Source organism: Rhinatrema bivittatum, chromosome 5 (assembly GCF_901001135.1).
Source record: "Rhinatrema bivittatum chromosome 5, aRhiBiv1.1, whole genome shotgun sequence".
NCBI lineage: Eukaryota > Metazoa > Chordata > Amphibia > Gymnophiona > Rhinatrematidae > Rhinatrema > Rhinatrema bivittatum.
This window is the reverse complement of record NC_042619.1, coordinates 248766984-248785723: the sequence shown is the minus strand read 5'-3', so window position 1 is coordinate 248785723 and position 18740 is coordinate 248766984. Positions and strand designations below refer to the sequence as shown.

General features: G+C 44.5%; 1 protein-coding gene across 16 annotated transcripts in view; it reads right to left on the bottom strand.

Annotated features, from left to right (window-relative positions):
• The window catches only part of ANK1 (ankyrin 1), a 332523-nt gene that overhangs the window by 112233 nt on the left and 201550 nt on the right, over positions 1-18740 (bottom strand). For all 16 annotated transcript variants that reach the window (XM_029603733.1, XM_029603731.1, XM_029603734.1 and 13 more), the window contains 5 exons: positions 13920-13998; positions 13339-13442; positions 10911-11135; positions 9800-9954; positions 8374-8585 (listed from right to left, as the gene is read on the bottom strand). In XM_029603733.1, the coding sequence (XP_029459593.1) occupies positions 8374-8585; positions 9800-9954; positions 10911-11135; positions 13339-13442; positions 13920-13998 (775 nt within the window). The remainder of the gene's footprint in view (positions 1-8373; positions 8586-9799; positions 9955-10910; positions 11136-13338; positions 13443-13919; positions 13999-18740) is intronic.

Genomic DNA, 18740 nt, shown 5'->3' with positions numbered 1-18740 from the left:
ACATTCTCCAGTCTCTCGGTTGGGTGGTGAATCATGCCAAGAGTCAGTTGTCGCCAATGCTCACCTTGGAGTATTTGGGAGCTTGGTTTGACACTCGGGTAGGCAGGGTGTACCTCTCTCAAGACTGAGTCCTGAAACGTCAGACACAGATTCGGCGGTTTTTGCAGCTGCGCGTACCCATGGTCTGGGGCTATTTGCAGGTTCTTGGCTCGATGGCCTCCACATTGGACTTAATTCTGTGGGCATTTTCCCATATGAGACCTCTACAGATGGTGTTGTTGGCTCGCTGGAAGCCGGTGTCAGAGGAGTATCATCTCTGGTTGCCTCTCGAGGGCTTCGTGAGAGAGAGTCTCTCGTGGAGGCTTCAGACCCCCAACCTCGTTCGTGGAGTGGACCTCGAAGTTCCGGATTGGATGGTGGTCACTACCGATGCCAGTCTCTCTGGATGGGAAGCAGTTTGTCACTCTCATTTGGTTCAGGGGTCCTGATCTGAGAGAGAGGCTGCGTGGTCTATCAACCGGCTAGAGACCAGGGCGGTTTGCTTGGCCTTGCAGGAGTTTCTGCCTCTGCTACAGAACTGAGCGATGCAAGTGCTGTCAGACAACGCGACAACAGTGGCATATATCAATCAACAGGGCGGACCCAAGAGCCAGGCAGTTGCTCAGGAAACGCAGAGGTTGTTGCTCTGGGTGGAACAACATCTAGAACAATTAGCAGCATCCCATATAGCCAGAGCCAAGAATGTTCAAGCGGACTTCTTGAGCCGGATGCGCTTGGATCCAGGCAAGTGGGAATTGTCAGAGATCGCCATGCAGCTGATTCGAGATCGTGGAGGATCTCCTCATGTGGACCTAATGGCGACTTCTCAGAATGCCAAGGCATTTCAGTTCTTCAGTCGCCGAAGGCAGCATGGGGCCGAAGGGGTCGATGCCCTAGTTTTGCCATGGCCTCAGGGGGTTCTACTTTATGTTTCCTCCCCTGGCCACTGGTGGGCAAGGTTCTGCGTCGCATAGAGAAGCATTGCAGCGAGGTGATTCTGGTGACTCCGGAGTCGCTTCAGCGTCCATGGTTTGCGGATCTAGTCAGCCTGGCGGTGGATGGGCCGCTTCGGTCACCTGACGTGTATACTTCATCAGGGTCCAATATTTTCAGACCAGGCTGCCCACTTTTGTCTAGCAGCATGGCTTTTGAGAGGAGGCATTTAAGAAGGAAAGGTTATCTGGAATCGGTGGTCACTACGTTGTTACAATCTAGAAGGAAGTCTACTAACCTGTCTTTCGTTAGGGTATGGAAGGTTTTTGAGTTCCGGCAAGGGCATACATCCACTCAGGGCTTTAATCCCTGACATTCTATCTTTCTTGCAAGATGGCTTCACCAAAGGCTTGTCTCTCAGTTCCCTTAAGGTACAGGTGGCAGCGCTGGGCTCTCTTCATGGCAAGATTGATGGTTCCTCTGTTTCGGCTCATCCGGACGTCATTCGGTTTCTCAGAGGGACAATGAATCTATGACCTCCGGTTCGGAGGTCCTGCCCATCTTAGAATCTTAGTCTCATCCTTAGAGGTTTGTGTGAAGGTCCTTTCGAACCACTCTGGAGGTCTACGTTGAAGGATTTAACGCTTAAGGTGGTTTTTCTTGTGGTCATCTATTCTGCTAGAAGGATTTTTGAGTTGCAGGCTCTATCTTGCCGTGATCCTTTCCTTCAGATTTTGGATGCCAGAGTTTCTTTACAGACAGTACCTTCTTTTTTTTTTTTTTTACCAAAAGTGGTCTCAGCGTTTCATGTCAATCAGTCAATGGAGCTTCCAGCATTTCCTGCCTTATCAGCGTCCGATCCTCATGCGAGGGAGCTCAGGCGTTTGGATGTACGGAGTGCTTTGTTGCATTACCTTGAGGTTACAAATGACTTTAGGAGGTACGATCATCTCTTTGTGCTGTGGAGTGGTGCAAACAGAGGTTCCAAGGCTTCTAAAGCCTCTATTGCGCGTTGGTTGAAGGAGGCGATTTCTTCTGCATATATCTCCCCTGCTTCAACGGCAGGGGAGAAAGTCTGATACTTCAAGCATACCCAGCATAGCTCTCTGCTTCAATGGCAGGGGAGAAAGTCTGATACTTCAAGCATATCCAGCATAGCTCTCTGCTTCAATGGCAGGGGAGAAAGTCTGATACTTCAAGCATACCCAGCATAGCTCTCTGCTTCAACGGCAGGGGAGATAGTCTGTCACTTCAAGCATATCCAGCATAGCTCTCTGCTTCAATGGCAGGGGAGAAAGTCTGACACTTCAAGCATATCCAGCATAGCTCTCTGCTTCAACGGCAGGGGAGAAAGTCTGACACTTCAACCATATCCAGCATAGCTCTCTGCTTCAACGGCAGGGGAGAACGTCTGATACTTCACGCATATCCAGCATAGCTCTCTGCTTCAACGGCAGGGGAGAAAGACTGATACTTCACTTTCAATGCATATCCAGCATAACTCTCTGCTTCAATGGCAGGGGGAATGAAGAAAAGTGGATCTATATACAGACAACCAACAAGGATTGAATTACATAGTCTGGGTAAACAAATAAGCATGGGTGTAGCTTGCTTATTGTGGCGGTTACTACCCCTAACTAATTAAGCTAGATATTTCACTTAGATGCAGCTCCAACACTGCTCTCTACATTAATGGTGAGGGTGGAAGGGAAATAGAACTAAAAGGTTACTAAGAGCCAAGAGAAACAGATAAGCATGAAAACAAAAAGTGCGAAACTTGCTGGGCAGACTGGATGGGCCTTTTGGTCTTCTTCTGCCGTCATTTCTATGTTTCTATGTTTCTATATCAGACGAGGTCGTCCAGTTCTGGAAGTGTTGCATGCTCATTCCACACGTTTGCAAGCTACCTCAAGGGCAGAATCACAAATTGTTTCTCCACAGGAAATTTGCAGGGCTGCAACTTGGAAGTCACTGCATACCTTTGCAAGGCACTATTGTCTAGATGTGGGGGGATATGGCATCCCCTTCTTTTGGCGAGAGTCTTCTGCGAGCAGAACTCTCCAGGTTCCACCCTGGATAAGGGCTTGGGTATATCCCAGGAGACTGGACTGATCCAGGTACGTACAGGGAAAGGAAAATTGGTTCTTACCTGCTAATTTTCTTTCCTGTAGTACCACGGATCAGTCCAGAGCCCGCTCAATTAGGGAAGGGGAATATTTAGGAGAGAGTCATCCGCTCAGCTGTAAGATTGTTCTCTGATGCATTCCGTGTTGTTGATTTTTGTTTAATTGTTCACAGCTTTTTGCTATTTTCTGCTTTGATATAGATATATACTGAGGAACTGCAGGGGGCACTGGGGGTTATGATGCAGTGCCAGCAAAGCTTTTCTCTGTCTCCATCTGCTGGCAGGGGGGAATGAACCCAGGAGTCTGAACTGATCCGTGGTATTACAGGAACGAAAATTAGCACTTAAGAACCAATTTTCCTTTATTATACTTGATATGACATTTACAGGGCTATCTGAGGGGAAAAGAACAGCCTAAAGAAATAGCCTTTTGCCTAAATGAAAGAAATGCTCTTCTCCTTTCCTGATTTACATGTGCTATGTCTGGAAACACCTGAACAGGTTGACCATAAAATAAAGATGAAAAATTCTGAAAGTAGTTATGCATAACTAAACTTAGGTCCTGCAAAGTAAAAAAAAAATAAATTAACAATGTAGCACAGTCAAGAATATCAGAGGAGCTCTCGAGAAAATCAAATTTAGAAAACCAGAAGCTACTTGATTATTAGGATTTTGAGAACAAACAGAAGGAAGAAAGAACATTTTACTTATTAATGGAAGACTATCAGGTGGAAATTTCAAGACCTCAAGAAGATATTTTTTAAAAGTAACATCAGGTGACTCCCCAATAACTTTAGGGAACGTAAAAAAAACACAAGTTCAAATGCCTGGATTGATTTTCTAATTGTTCAGCCCTTTTAGATAATGCATTACGGTCTTTATCAAAGGTAGACTGGAAATCTTGAATGTCTTTAATAGTCAATTCTCTCTGTGAGATTATGTATGAAAGAACAGCAAGATGATTATCATAAGAATTTCCCATCTGATCCAGTTGAGAAGTGAAGGAATCCATCTTTAAAATGCAGGCATTTAAGGAAGCTCCAAAACTCTCCAAAAAATCCCAAAGAAAATCCAGCGTCTCGACGGCAGGGCGACTAACCATTACAGGATAGCCCGTTAAAGCAAGGGTTTCCAGAGGCAAACCTGGAGAAGGCACCACCACCACAGCTGTGTCCACCTCAGCTGAGACTGGAACATTCAAAGAAGGCTGAACCGACTCTAAAGGCTCACCCTGACTCAGAGGAGGCCAGTGGCTTCAATGTCCTACTGGCCTCCTCCGAAGCAGTTGCACCGAAGACTTCATCATCAGGCACTACCGCACTGGTAGTAGAAGAAAGCCGCTGTGCTGGTGGAAGCTGCTGATCCAACAGACGTAAGGACTCCTCCGCTGAAGACACCCGCCATGCTCCCTCTCCGCCGCCATGCTCCACTCCGTCCTCAACGCAGCTGGCATCAGGCTCCTCGGCTCCTTCAAACAAAGTCGACTGGATGGCAAAGGAGGTGATTAACTGTTGGCTGGTAGGGAAGAAAGATTCCAGAGGGGGATGAACCCTCACCCTACCCTTCCTCTTAGAAGGCATTCAGATAAGTAAAAGCTGAAACAGTGCGACAAAGAAACTGGGAATAGAGCAGACAGCTAACTTCCACCTCTAGCATGCTGCCATCTTGCCTTCTATAGCGGTAATTTTAAAAGATGGTAAAGTCAGCATGGATTATGCGTCATATCATCCTATTTCCTTGCTAAACACTGACTTTAAAATTTTGGGGAAAATCTTGGCAAAAAGATTGGATACTGTTTTTCCTACATTGATACATAGGGATCAAGTGGGATTTATCTCCAGGAGGTACTCTAGTGATAACCTGATGCGGACGCTAGGGGTGATTCATGGGATGGAGAAAGAGAAGCAGGATGGAGCCCTTATAGCTTTAGACGCTGAAAAGGCTTTCGACAGGGTGGATCAGAGTTTTCTACAAGCAGTCCTATAAAGAGTGGGCCTTGGGGTGAATATGAGAGGACTGTCACTATTTTCAAAGGCACCTCAATGCTGCTGGTGGCCAGGGGGGTCCATTTCTTGTGTGGACCCTGGTGCAACTGTCCTCCCAGCTCCCACATAGTACCTTCACCTCTATTTTATAGGTTAGATGGGTAGAACTCGCCAATTAGAATCAGGATTTGCTTCTCTTCATTCATGGCTACACCTTCTAGGTCAGGGCTGTAAAAATCCTGGGAGCCAGGTCACCTAAGTTCCGAAATTTCAGAAATTCAAATAACAAAAATAAAGGGAAAAGAAGCAAAAACTATTATAAAAACTGATGCTTACTTCCAACAGCTTCTGCCATGACATCACACAATTGTAAGGTTCCACATCAGCGTCTTTTGATGGTGTACAGCAGGGGTGGCCAACTCCAGTCCTCAAGAGCCATGAACAGGCCAGGTTTTCAGGATTTCCACCATTCATATGCATGAGATAGATTTGCATGCACTGCTTCCACTGTATGCAGCTCTATCTCATGCATATTCATTGTGGACATTCTGAAACCCTGCCCTGTTTGTAGCTCTCGAGGACCAGAGCTGGTCACTCCTAGTGTATATTGTAATACTGAATGCAGCAGAACCAAAAAAGATCATGTTCTTGTGCAAATTCATTGTTAGATTCCATAATTTATAAAAGCAGTTTTTATACATAATAAATGAAATGAAACAATGCACTAAACTGGATGCTTAGAAAACGTAATGTGTGAAGTCGCAAAAGGAAAATTGGTTCTTACCTGCTCATTTTCGTTCCTGTAGTACCACGGATCAGTCCAGGCTGTGGGTTGAGCCTCCTGTCCAGCAGATGGAGACAGAGAAAAACTGAAAGGGTATCCTGTATCAGGACAGAGCCCACCCTACGTCCCTTCAGTATAAATGTTATCAAAGCAAAGAACTATTGAAAGATAACCCAGAATATGATCAAGCAAGTAATAAACTGGAACAGTCAAATGGAACCCAGAGGTTCAACAGGTAAGTATTTGCTCTTACTTGAAAAACAATATAATGAGTACCTCCGGTACCTTGTAGTTCAGGTAGGAAGTAGTTAATCCAGGATTCTGTGAAAATAAAGCTTTGAACGGAAAAATCATGAGCAGACGTAGAAAGGGCGGGAGTCTGGATTGATCCGTGGTACTACAGGAATGAAAATTAGCAGGTAAGAACCAATTTTCCTTTCCCTGTACATACCCGGATCAGTCCAGACAGTGGGATGTACCAAAGCTTCCCTAAATAGGGTGGGACCGAGACAGTCCCGCTCGAAGCACTTGCCTACCAAAGGAACCAAACACTGGCGCCTGGACATCAAGGCGGTAATGACGAGCAAAGGTATGAAGAGATTTCCAGGTAGCTGCTCTGCAGATTTCTTGCAGAGAGACCGACTGACTCTCCACCCAAGAAGTAGTCTGTGAACGCAAGGAATGTGCCTTTAAGCCCTCCGGGTCCGTCCGTCCCCAACAGATATACGCCGATGCAATCGCCTCCTTTAGCCAGCGAGCAATTGTAGCTTTAGAAGCCTTATTTCCCTTATTTGGACCACTCCATAAGACAAAGAGATGATCAGAAACTCGAAACTCATTTGTAACCTGTAAATATTGCAGTAGTACTCTCTTTACATCAAGGCGCCGTAGGTCCCCACCAGAGGTGCTCGCAACTTCCTCAGCGGAAAAAGCAGGGAGTTCCTATATCAACCCTGAGGGAAGAGGAGAAGAGAAATCCCAAAGGAGAAGAAAAGGAGACAAATCTAGGGAACCACAGGTTCAACTGTCTGAATCTGCTGGAGAGAGAAATACTGAAGGGATGCAGGGTGGGCTCTGTCCTGATATAGGATACCCTTTCAGTTTTTCTCTGTCTCCATCTGCTGGACAGGAGGCTCAACCCACAGTCTGGACTAATCCGGGTACGTACAGGGAACTGTATTTTTGCTTGAAAAGTATGAATAAAACATAAGTTGTAAAAAAAAAATCTAAAAATCAAAACTAAACGAAAAAAGAGAAAAATACAAAAAATTGCAAGTACAGCAATAAAAATGTGATAAAGTGATAGAACATTTTTTCCTGGCTCCTAAAACTTGACTGGTGCCTAGATTTTCTCAGTACATTTCTACTCCTGCCCTCAGTTGATAATGAATGATTATCCCCAACCCCTGGGCATTGCTCTTTAGAGGAACTGAAGGCCGAGCTCGGGGAGGGCAGGTAGCTGAGATTCAAATTCAGGACAGAACCGCTCGTGACTGTTCGGGCTAGGTCACCTCTTCCTGTGGATTTGTGTGTGATGTTTATTTTAGGACACGATATTCCCAAGACTGCACTGTACTGTGTCACATTACATCACATTGCACAGTCATATGACTCGCAGTACTATTTGCTGGAAAAGCTGTGGTTACACTGCATGGATCAGACATAGAAGAGTCGGAGGACACCATAAGCCAGATACGCCAAGCATCTTCCTCCTAGGCACCAAAGCCCTCAGTACATGCAGCCTACATCAAGTCTCTGGGTAAGAGTTCTTCACTGGTTTATGACACAAGCAGGGGCTCCATGACACACTAGATATGACACAAACACTGTGCTTTTATCTGTCAGTACATCCAAATACTGAATCCAGCCCAAATTACTGACTTCTACCACGATAACATGTACCCCAGACATTGCCCTCTCCTACTATTACTGGCCCCAGATACTATATATATTCTAAACATTGTCCCCTCCTACTGTCAGAGAAATTAGGATACCAAATATTCCCCAGTGACAGATCAAATGCTGTACAGTATAGGCAGGAGATCCAGTGACAGATCCACTATTGTACCTAGCAGATAGGGACCTCAGTGATACAGACACACCACTGACCAGTGCAGGCAGGGATCTCAGTGATACAGACACACTGCAGTACAGTGCAGGCAGGGATCTCAGTGATACAGACACACTGCAGTACAGTGCAGGCAGGGACTACATGGTACAGACCACACTCTTGTATCTTTGTTTTATCTAGGCCAGTTAAAGTTTCTCAATAGTTCATTCTCAGAGATATAGTGCCTCCAAAATTAACTCATACAGAAAAAAATCAATCTAAGATATTCACATTTTTTACCATTTTAACCTATTACCAAATTAGTCTGCCATTGCATTCAGGGGTGCAAATCCTTGTCTTTGAGCAGAAATCTCAGTGTCACAGCAGGGACTGGGGCTTTGCCGGCTTTCCATAGGCTTACATGCCTGTAGCAGTGGTAACACACACTTTACTCTACCTGCAGGGCCAGTTTAACCTTCTTGGTGACCGCGGTTTCAGGAAAGTTGCCCTGCACCATGGGCACAAGCCGGCTCGTCAGAAGCCCCCCCTCCGGGCCGATGAGGTCGCTGTCTTGGCAGATACGAGACATGACCACAAAGTAGAGAGGGAAATCTGTAGTGATGATCCGGCAGACTCTCTTCTTTTCCAGCTCTTCCTCACTCTCCAACTCTGTGCAAACAAAAGAAACCCAAGGTTAAGGAGCCTGAGACTCTTCAGTGTCCAGAGGTATGTGTGAGGCTCCGCTCCCCGTGCCTGCTCTCTCCCATCTGAGCTGTGAGACACCCCCCTCCCCCATTCCACGTTTCAGTGCACCCCCATCACATACTGATAAATAAGGAGGATTGGGACCAGAGCAGATTCTGCAGCCAGCTCCAGATCAGAGCTCCAGTGACAAGAATAATTGATGAGAAGCACCAGGGCTAATGAGAGGGCTGAGCCAGACCCTGCACGGTACTTGAGCGCCTCCCTTTGACTCCCCAAGCACGCGGATGGGTGGCCATCTTCTTGCAGACCAGGTCTATGAAACCTGAAACATATTCTGGTGCTGAACCTCCTTCTTGCCTCCTGCTTCTCTGCCTTGTGTTAGGACGTAACATAAAGGCCGAGGGAAACTTTCACATGCAAATTGTCCTCCTTTGTCCAGCTGAAGAGGCGCTCCCGGGTCGTGCTTAGGTCAGAGGATAACCGGAGCACGTACATTTGTATTTTCAAATGAACGAGTACCATTTTATCCCACCCGCACGTACAGAAGTGTGCATGCACCTTACAAATGAGACCTGCTCCTCATGGGGATCAATTCTGTCATATCGCACATAAAAGAAAGTTGGCAAAGTTTGCTCTGAAAATTATCCAACCAAAACACCTGATAACTTGCACACATATGCTGTAAAACTTTAAGCACATCCTTTTTAAAATGCAAAAATATACGCTCAAGTGCAATCCCTTCCCCAGTTCTGCCCCTAGGGACACTTCCGCTCAGTGCGGGTAAACCTACCTGCAAACATGATATACGAATTCAAGATTATTTGCATATCAGGCAGGCAATTTTGTAAAATGCCATTTCTGCGCATAAAACACTGTTTTGAAAATTGCCTCTTAGATATCTAATTTCCTTCCCAAGGGTTGCTGTAGTCTCTCTTTCTAGGTTGGTAACGTGCTTTGGTGCTGTAGACTGGACATTCTTTTCCTATCGTCCTGCACTCTAAGATGGGTGCGGTGTGTGTGTGAGTGTGTGGGTGGTGAGGGTAGTATGTGTGTGTGTGTGTGTGTGTGTGTGTGAGTGTGTGGGTGGTGAGGGTAGTATGTGTGTGAGTGTGTGTGTGTGTGAGTGTGAGTGTGAGTGTGTGGTGAGAACATGAAGCAGACCCTCTCACCTCCCTTACCTTCATCCATTCCAATCAGGGCCTGGTGCAGGTCCTTTTCCCCATACCGGTTCCGGTGCTCCTTCCATACAGAACCATTTTCACTACGCAACACAACCAGTTCCCGGTCACCACGGCCCATTGATGCAAAGTGAGGTATTTCTACGATCACGGGGCTGAAGAAGAGAAGCACAGCTGAGGAAGGTTTAAGACAAGGGTTCCCAAACCTGTAATAGGGACCCCTCAGCCAGCTGGATTTTCGGGATATCCACAGTGACTAGGCAGGAGATATTTGCATAATAGGTGCATAGTCATGCATAGTCATTTTGACTGTCCTAAAAACCCAACTGGCTTAGGGATCACTTGCACAGGTTGGGAACCAGTGATTTAAGGTTACGGTACACGGGTGTACTGCAGAGCTCACAGTGCAGTGGATTTGCACACTGTCATCAAGGCTACACTGAGACTCAGAAGGAGCAAAGAGTAGGGGGGAAGATGTAAGGATGCTGTGGAGAAATTTAGGTCATGTTTCTGTCACAAGGTACTGTCAGCGCAGATCATGCGAACGTGAGCAACACGGGGCCTACATGCTAAAGGATTTCTCGCATTGTGCCTCTAAAGGAAAAATGCATACAGGGCAATAATCAAAGGCATTCTCCTGGGTAAAAGTGTTTTACATGCAGGAATGGGCTCTTTGATTATTGCACACCCAGCAACACATTTACTTTTATCTCTATATCGCGGAGGTGATCCCAGGGATGGGCTGAGAATGGAACCATGTGTCAAAATATTAGGCACAGACAAAAAAAAAGTGCAAATCTCTGCACCTAATATTTCCTTAGGCAACAAGCAAAACAAAACTCTTGGTGAGGTTTTGCTTTGATTGTTGGTGCAAACCCCATGGGTAAAAGTACCCTCAGAATTTGCACCAATGACCTCAGTTTTGATGATTTACCCCATAGCAGATAGGGCCCTGTAGGCAGGGAATGCAAGTGTGCAAGCATTTTCCATACAGACCCTCCTCCAGCACACTTCCTCTGTAGAAACACTGGGGCAGCAGGGTCTAGCCTAATTCTCTTCCCAACACAAGTCTCAAGATTGCAGCCAGCTAAATCTGTCTCTCTTTAATTACCTGAGGAACTGAGCTCCAGCAGGACCAAGTGCAATAATCCGGCTGGCTAGTCCCTCTTCCTCAGCCAGTGCTGGCGGAGTGGCTAACTTCTGTGGTTTGACCAATCGACAGGTGATGCGCGTGGGTGCGGCACAGGTCCTGGGAGGGATAATAACTCGCAGTCCATTGTGACGACTTCCTCTCATGGATCCTCCTCTTGCATCCACCATAAAGCTCACCAAAAACCTGAAAGATACAAACCTGTCAGGCCTTCATTGAGACTTTTAAATCTCAATACACCAGAAAGCCAGGGTAAGAGAAGAAACAAGGCAAGAGCAAACACTACAAAAGTCCTCAAAAGCCTAGCACTGCAGTTGGTGCCACACCATGAATGCACTGCACACAAGCTGCAGAGACCAGGCACACTCTTCTTAAACTGTGCAGACACTGTGCACAAGCTGCAAGGACTATGCATATCCTACATGCATTGTGATGGAGAAGGTACAGAGAAGGGCGACCAAAATGATTAAGGGCGTGGAACAGCTCCCCTATGAGGAAAGACTAAAGAGGTTAGGGCTTTTCAGCTTAGAGAAGAGACGGCTGAGGGGGGATATGATAGAGATGTTTAAAATCAATAGAGGTCTAGAACGCGTTAATGTGAATCGGTTATTTACTCTTTCAGATAATAGAAAGACTAGGGGGTACTCCATGAAGTTAGCAAGTAGCACATTTAAAACTAATTGGAGAAAATTCTTTTTCACTCAACGCACAATAAAGCTCTGGAATTTGTTGTCAGAGGATGTGGTTAGTGCAGTTAGTGTAGCTGTGTTTAAAAAAGGTTTGGATAAGTTCTTGGAGAAGTCCATTAACTGCTATTAATCAAGTTGTCTTAGAGAATGGCGTCTGCTACTACTGGTATCAGTAGCATGGGATATACTTAGTTTTTGGGTACTTGCCAGGTACTTGTAGTCTGGATTGGCCACTGTTGGAAACAGGATGCTGGGCTTGATGGACCCTTGGTCTATCCTAGTATGGCAATTTCTTATGCTCTTATGTTGTTATGACATTCAGCGCTATTTAGCCAGTTAAGCAGGACTTATGTGGCTAAGTAACGCCTGCTGAATATGCACCTACGTTCAGTGGCCACCACTTAGCAGCTAAGTCTCTTATATGGCTAAAAGTTACATGCACAAAAAGTGGGCATGTACTGGGCGGATCGCGGGAGGAGTGAGTTAGCTGTATAAATATATGTCTAAGTTTAGACACCCACTACAGCAGGTCTAAACTTAGCCGGGTAGACTTATCTGGCAAAGTGTGCACATATACACGTATATTCAGCAGCTTTGTCGTGCTGATAAATATACATTGTAAATTAGCTGGATTAGTTCTAACTGGCAAAGTCACTTACATGGCCAGCTTTGAATATCTACCCACCAGTCTTAGATATTGGCTTCCAATAGAATGGAGAGTGCAGTTTAAAATTCTTTCCCTCATTTTTAAGGCTTACCACAATCTTGCTCCTTCTAGTGTCCAAGGCTTAGTTCAAAAATTCCTCCCTTCTCAGCACTTACGCTCTTCAGAAGAGTTGCTATTAGAAGTACGATCTCTCAAAATAACCCACTTAGCTGAATCCGAGATTGGATGATTAGCATAGCAGGGCCCAGACTCTGGAATGCCCATCCAGTGGTGATTACAATAGAAAATGATGACATTCACTTTAGGAAGCCTTTGAAAGCCCACTTCTTTGGCCTCACTTCCCCTGTTTAGGTTGTTTTTGGGCTCCTTCCCCAGATGGTTTTATGCCTTGTTTGCTTTGTTTTGTGATTTTTTTGGTAAAGTTGTTTCTACTCTGTATGTGAATTGTTATCTGCTGAGATTGGTGGATCAGCAGGCTAGTATAAACCATGTAAGTAAGTAAATAATTAAATAAGTAAGCAAGTACTGTGCACACACTGCGCACAAGCTGCAGGGACCATGCACACCCTACGTGCACTGTGCACACACTGCGCACAAGCTGCAAGGACCATGCACACTGTACATGCACTTTATATACAATCCATGCAAGCTGTCTGCACTGTGTTCCTTCCAGGATATGTATAATGTCTGCACTCCTGCCATACATGAGGAATGAAGAGTAATTATGAAACAAAGATATTGAAGGGTAAATTACCACTGACTTAAAGCAAGGGTTCTTGTCTCTGGAGATTTATTCTTTATGACTCCCACCCTTCTTCTAAGGGTTTTCGGAAACCTCTTAATGTGGCTATGTCATGACACCAATTTTGGACAAGGGCTTCCTGGGAGTCACAGACATAGGCAGAAGATGGTGCTGGACAGAAACTCCAGAAGTTATGGAGCTATTGCAACATTGGTTCCAGCCCAGGGGCCAGGGGTTTGAAAGTGCACAGGGCTGGTCATAGGGCTCACGTGATCAGAGTCAGACACTCACCCAGTGTGCACAGGACTGGTCACTGGGCTCACGTTATCAGAGGTCTCAGTAGCAGGGCTACTGGGAATCAGGGAATCCTCATCAAACTCCTTGCATAGATGAACCTGAAAGAAAAAGATTAAGCTACAAATTACATTATAAACTACACAGAGAGCAACAAAGCAATATAGGTGTCCTAAAGAAGGAACAGAGTATTGCAAGAGTAATAAAGTGCAGTAGATTATTACAGGCTACAATAAAAATGGAACAACATTTAAAGACTTTGATGCAGATGAGGTAGATTATTAAAGGGTATGAGAGTATAGAATATTTTAGTATGTGATAAAGAGGGGACAAAGTATTACAGGAGTGAGAATAAAGAGTATTACAGGGTACTAATTGGGGGACAGGCTTACAGAGTATGATAAAGAGGGGCAGAATATTAGAAGATGAAATAAAAGAGTAGTAGAGAGTATGATTGTAGGATTCTAGGGTGTGACAAAGAGGAGGAAGAGTATTATGGGGTCACAGTAGGGGAGAGAATTATAGAGCATGATAAAGAGAGGGGAGTGGGAATTATGCGGTGTGACAGAAAAGTGTACCTGCTCTCGCTCCTCTGGCTTGATTGCTACTATCTCTGGTGTGACGCACGGGATTCTGGGAATGGCTGGTGATTCCACCCTGCCCACAATCAACACAAGCAGTCAGAAGGAGAAGCAGCCCAGCCCAAGAGAACTGGCAGCAGGCAACGTGGAAATGGCATGTTTATAGCACACACAACAGACAAAAAACATGCAACATCTGCTCGATTTCTCAGCAAAAATGGAGGAAGGGTACAACATGATAAAACTCTGTACCAGGATTTACACTTTGCAAGAATCATTCTTGAGCAAGTAGTAATTATACCCACAATAATGCTGATTGATAATGGGAGATTCTCATGACAGGTTCGAAGCTCACCCGTGGCCTCCCCTGACTGAGCAGCACCCCAGAGGGATGGAACAACGAGGTCAGTATTCAAAGGGGTTTGTCTAGGTAACTTTTCAGTTACCCGCATAAAAAACATTAACTGAACATTTCCTGCCTCACACTGGCTAAATTCTACCTGGGCAACCTCTTACCCAGATAAAACAGGGATGCAGGTGCATCTATTGGGCGGGGCTTAATCTTAGCCAGCCAACACAGATATTGATGGCTTCCCAGCTAAACCTATGTAAGTCTGGTAAGAGGAAAATGTTGTCCTAAAGTTACCTGCAAAAAGCAAAGGGACAGGAGACCAACAAACCTTAAAGCAAAGGACACTCATTAAACTCAAAATATTGATATAAAGAAGATGTCGGAAGCCAGTTGGTGTTGGTACATACATCCGGGTCTTATTTATCATTCATCCTAAATCAGTCATAGAGTGTCACTTCAGTAAACGCTGAAAATAATCTTGGGTGAATGCTCTTTTTTTATTTTTTGAATTGCCTTAAAAACATTGCAAACAAAGCCCCTTTGGTGACCAGAGAGTTGGATCAAGGGAGAGTGCTAGACATAGTGAACTTGGATTTCAGTAAGGCCTTTGACACAGTTCTGCATAGGAGTCATAAATAAATTGAGCACCCTTGGTATGGGATCTAGAATTAATGACTGGGTTAGAAACTGGCTGAGTGGGAGGTGACAAAGTGTGGTGGTAAATGGAGTTTACTTTTAGGAGGAGGCCGTTACTAGTGGTGTGCCTCAGGGATCATTCTTGGGACCGGTTCTATTCAACATTTTCGTGAATGACATAATGGAAGGATTGTTGGGAAAGGTTTGTCTTTTTGCTGATGATACCAAAATATGCAACAGGGTAGACAGCCAGGAAGATATGGAAAACTTGAGGAAGGCTCTAACAACGCTTAAGGAATGGTCTAGATACTGGCAGCTAAGATTTAATGCTAAAAAATGCAGAGTAATGCATTTAGGCTGCAAAAACACAAGAGAGAGGTACGGTACTGGAGATGAAATTCTTCTAAGCATGAAAGAAGAGTGGAATCTGGGGGTGATTATATCTGATGATCTTAAGGTGGCCAAACAGGTGGATAAAGTGATGGCAAAAGCCAGAAAGATTTGAGAGGAATAATCAGCAGAAAAGGGAGGTAATATTGCCCTTGTATAGGTCCCTGGTGAGACTTCACTTGGAATACTGGTTACAATTCTGGAGAGCACACTTTCAAAGGGATATAAACTGATTTGAGTTGGTCCAGAGGGTGGCTACTAAAATGATCAGTAGTCTTCGTTCTAAAGAATATGGGGATAGACTTAAAGATCTAAACATGCACACCCTAGAGGAAAGGCTATGATAGAGACATTTAAATATCTTAAAGGTTTCCATGCACAGGAGGCTAGCTTCTTTCAACAGAAAGGAGGCTCTAAAATAAGGGCTCATGGGATGAAGGCGAAAGGGAGTTGACTCAGGATTAATTTTAGGAAATATTTCTTTACAAAGAGAGAAGTGGATGCATGGAACGGCCTCCCAGTGGAGGTGGCGGAGACAAAAACAGCATCTGAATTCAAGAAAGCATCGGATAAATACAGGGGATCTCCAAGGGAGTGATGGGAATTGTAAGGGCTACATAAATTGGATGGATGAGCAGACTAGTTAGGCGATTTGGTCTTTTTCTGCTGTCATGTTTCTATGACATGATTCTACAACTAGAACAGCTCCATTTGGATATGACAGATCTTTTGATGGCCACATTGGATGTGGAAGCTCTCTGTATGAGTATTCCACAACAACGTAAGAGTGAAGTGGCCACTTCTTACCTGCACTGACAACCCTTCCTCATCTGGGCTCCAATGAATTTCTTGCATGTTTGATGGAGTTAGCATTAAATCAAAATTTTTTTGCTTTCAATCAGATTTTTTTTTTTATCAACAAATCTGTGGGACTGCAATGGGAACTACTATGGCCCCCAGATCTTGCAAACCTGTATATGGGTGCCTTTGAACCCTCGTGGAGGCTCAATCAGACATTTTTGTCTTAATTAGTAGCATGGAAACACTAAATAGAGGAAACTTTCTCCTTCAGAAAGGTACAAGGGAGTTTGTCCAATGGCTGAACTCTTTGGATTCTTGCTTGAAGATTTCATTGAAGAACACTGAATTTCAAATTTGGACATCCTCATAGAGAAGCAGAATGTGGGCTTCAAAACATCTTTGTTTCACAAGCCCATAGAGATTAGTAGTCTCTTGAATTTTTCTAGTGCACACCCTAGGACATTAAAAGAAAGTTTACCCAGGAGTCAAATTTTTCATTTACGGTGCCTTTGTAACACTCAGAGTTTTGCTCCCAAGCAGCACCCTTATAAGTCTGTTTCCTAGCTGGAGGACCGTATAAGCCTTAAGGACCGCATCTGTGGTCCTTAAGGACCGCATCTGTGGTCCTTAAGGCTTATACACATGCTAAATTCACCCATCATAAATGGCTTTTTTTGAAACCTCAAGTGATGGATCAACGGATTACCTGCATTTTACCTTTCTCTGCTGATGGTAGCAGAGTGCGAGCTGTGATCTTAAAACATTGGCATGTTTTATCAGTTACGTGCTGTTTTTCAGGAATCTCCATGGATCACCTATACTCGAGGGAAAATATTTGAGTAATATGTAGGTATCCTCAGATTTTTTTCCAGACAAGGAGGTGTTAGAGGCTTTAGTAATGCAGCAGGATCATCTCGGCAATCGGCATAGACCATGCGGGACTTGCTCAATCTGCTCTATGTCCATGTGCACTGATTCTGTATTTGTACCATCTGTTCGGAGGACTGTAACCTTAAAACATCAGGCGACCTGTCTCACCTCATGTTACATATACTATCTGTTGCCCCTGCCAGAAATTTTAAATCAGCAAAATTACCCATGCAGTGAGGGTCCGCATCATTGAGCACAGAAACTCTCTGAAACATGAGTGACAGAATGCTCCTTTAGTCTCACATTGTGTGTTGAACTGAGTTACACTTTTGACGATTTGCATTATTATGTGCTTGATCATGTATCCAGGGATTGGCGAGGTAGAGACTTATCTGGATATCTTCACTGCTTCTGAGCAGTGATGGATTTATGAGCTTTGTACCTTAGTTCCAGCAGGACTTAATGCAGTGCAAGATTTCTCAGTACTGTGAACGGGGAGATATTTTTTACATGAATATGAATGGCCCTCTTTATTAACAATTCAGACCGGGATTCTTTCAGCTTTTTTATTGATTTAGTGTTCCCTTCTTTTTGTAGGCACCTGGGGAGCTTGCATCATCATCTACTTATGTTAGGAGCCTATTTAATTCCGTGTTTTAGAAGTTGGATGTCTCTCCGACCATTTTGCATAGACACCGTCAGGCCGATGCAATATCGGCGTGCTTAAACGGGCACTCGTGAATGAGCGCCCACTCTATTAATGCGTGCCGATCCACCTCTCCTGGGCGCCCAATTTTATATTTAAATGGGCTGCACTAGGGAAAATTGTGCGTCCCTAGTGCCTCCTCGGGTGCCCAGGAGAGGTGGCTGCCAGCGGGTTAGCAAAATGGATGCTCGTTAATTGAGCACCTGTTTACCTAAACTGACCGCCAGCAACATCTTTTTTTTTTTGCTGGGTCTCCTTTTTTTGGTTCCTCCAACTTAATATTGCCACGATATTAAGTCGGAGGAAGTAGAGAAAAGCAGTATTTTCTGCTTTTCTGTTTTCTTTTGGGGCTCTTCAAGAACTAACACCTGTTCTGGGGCAGACATTCATTTTGAGAGTAAAAATGTGCACATCGGCGATCATTTTCTTTTTTGCATTGGGGCGGGGGAATAGCCTCATAAAAATGAATTTACATGTGATGAGCGTTATTAGCTACGCGCTGGTTTTGACGCACGATTTGGACATGCTAATCCCCCTTTTGCATAAGGGTTTTTAGATGTGCGCCCAAAACGTGCGTCCAAGTGCCTGTAAAGCACTTGGACGCACTATATTGCATTGGCCTGTGTAAGACTGCGAGGTCCAGACAAAAGCACAGGGCTTTCAGATAAGTCATTTGTTAAATTATCCCCCTGAAACAGTGAACAACGAAATGTCAACTGATGCTGGGGATTTATTTCACTTGTTTGAATGGATATGGGGTTTTGTTTGAATGATTTTAATGCAATTGGAAATATAGAAAAAGCATTCCCCATGGTTATTTTCAGCGTTTACTGAAGTGGCACACTATAATTAATTTAGGGTGAATGACAGGTAAAATCAGGTGCTGGGCATATGTACCAACACCGACTGGTTTGCGGACACCTTCTTTAAATCAATATTTTGAGTTTCATGAGTGCTTTTGCTTTAAGGTTTGCTGGTCTGTCTCTTTGTTTTTCGATTGAATATTTTGAGTGAGACAGGGTATCACTCTTTGATTTTAGGATTCAACTTTAGGCAAATACAT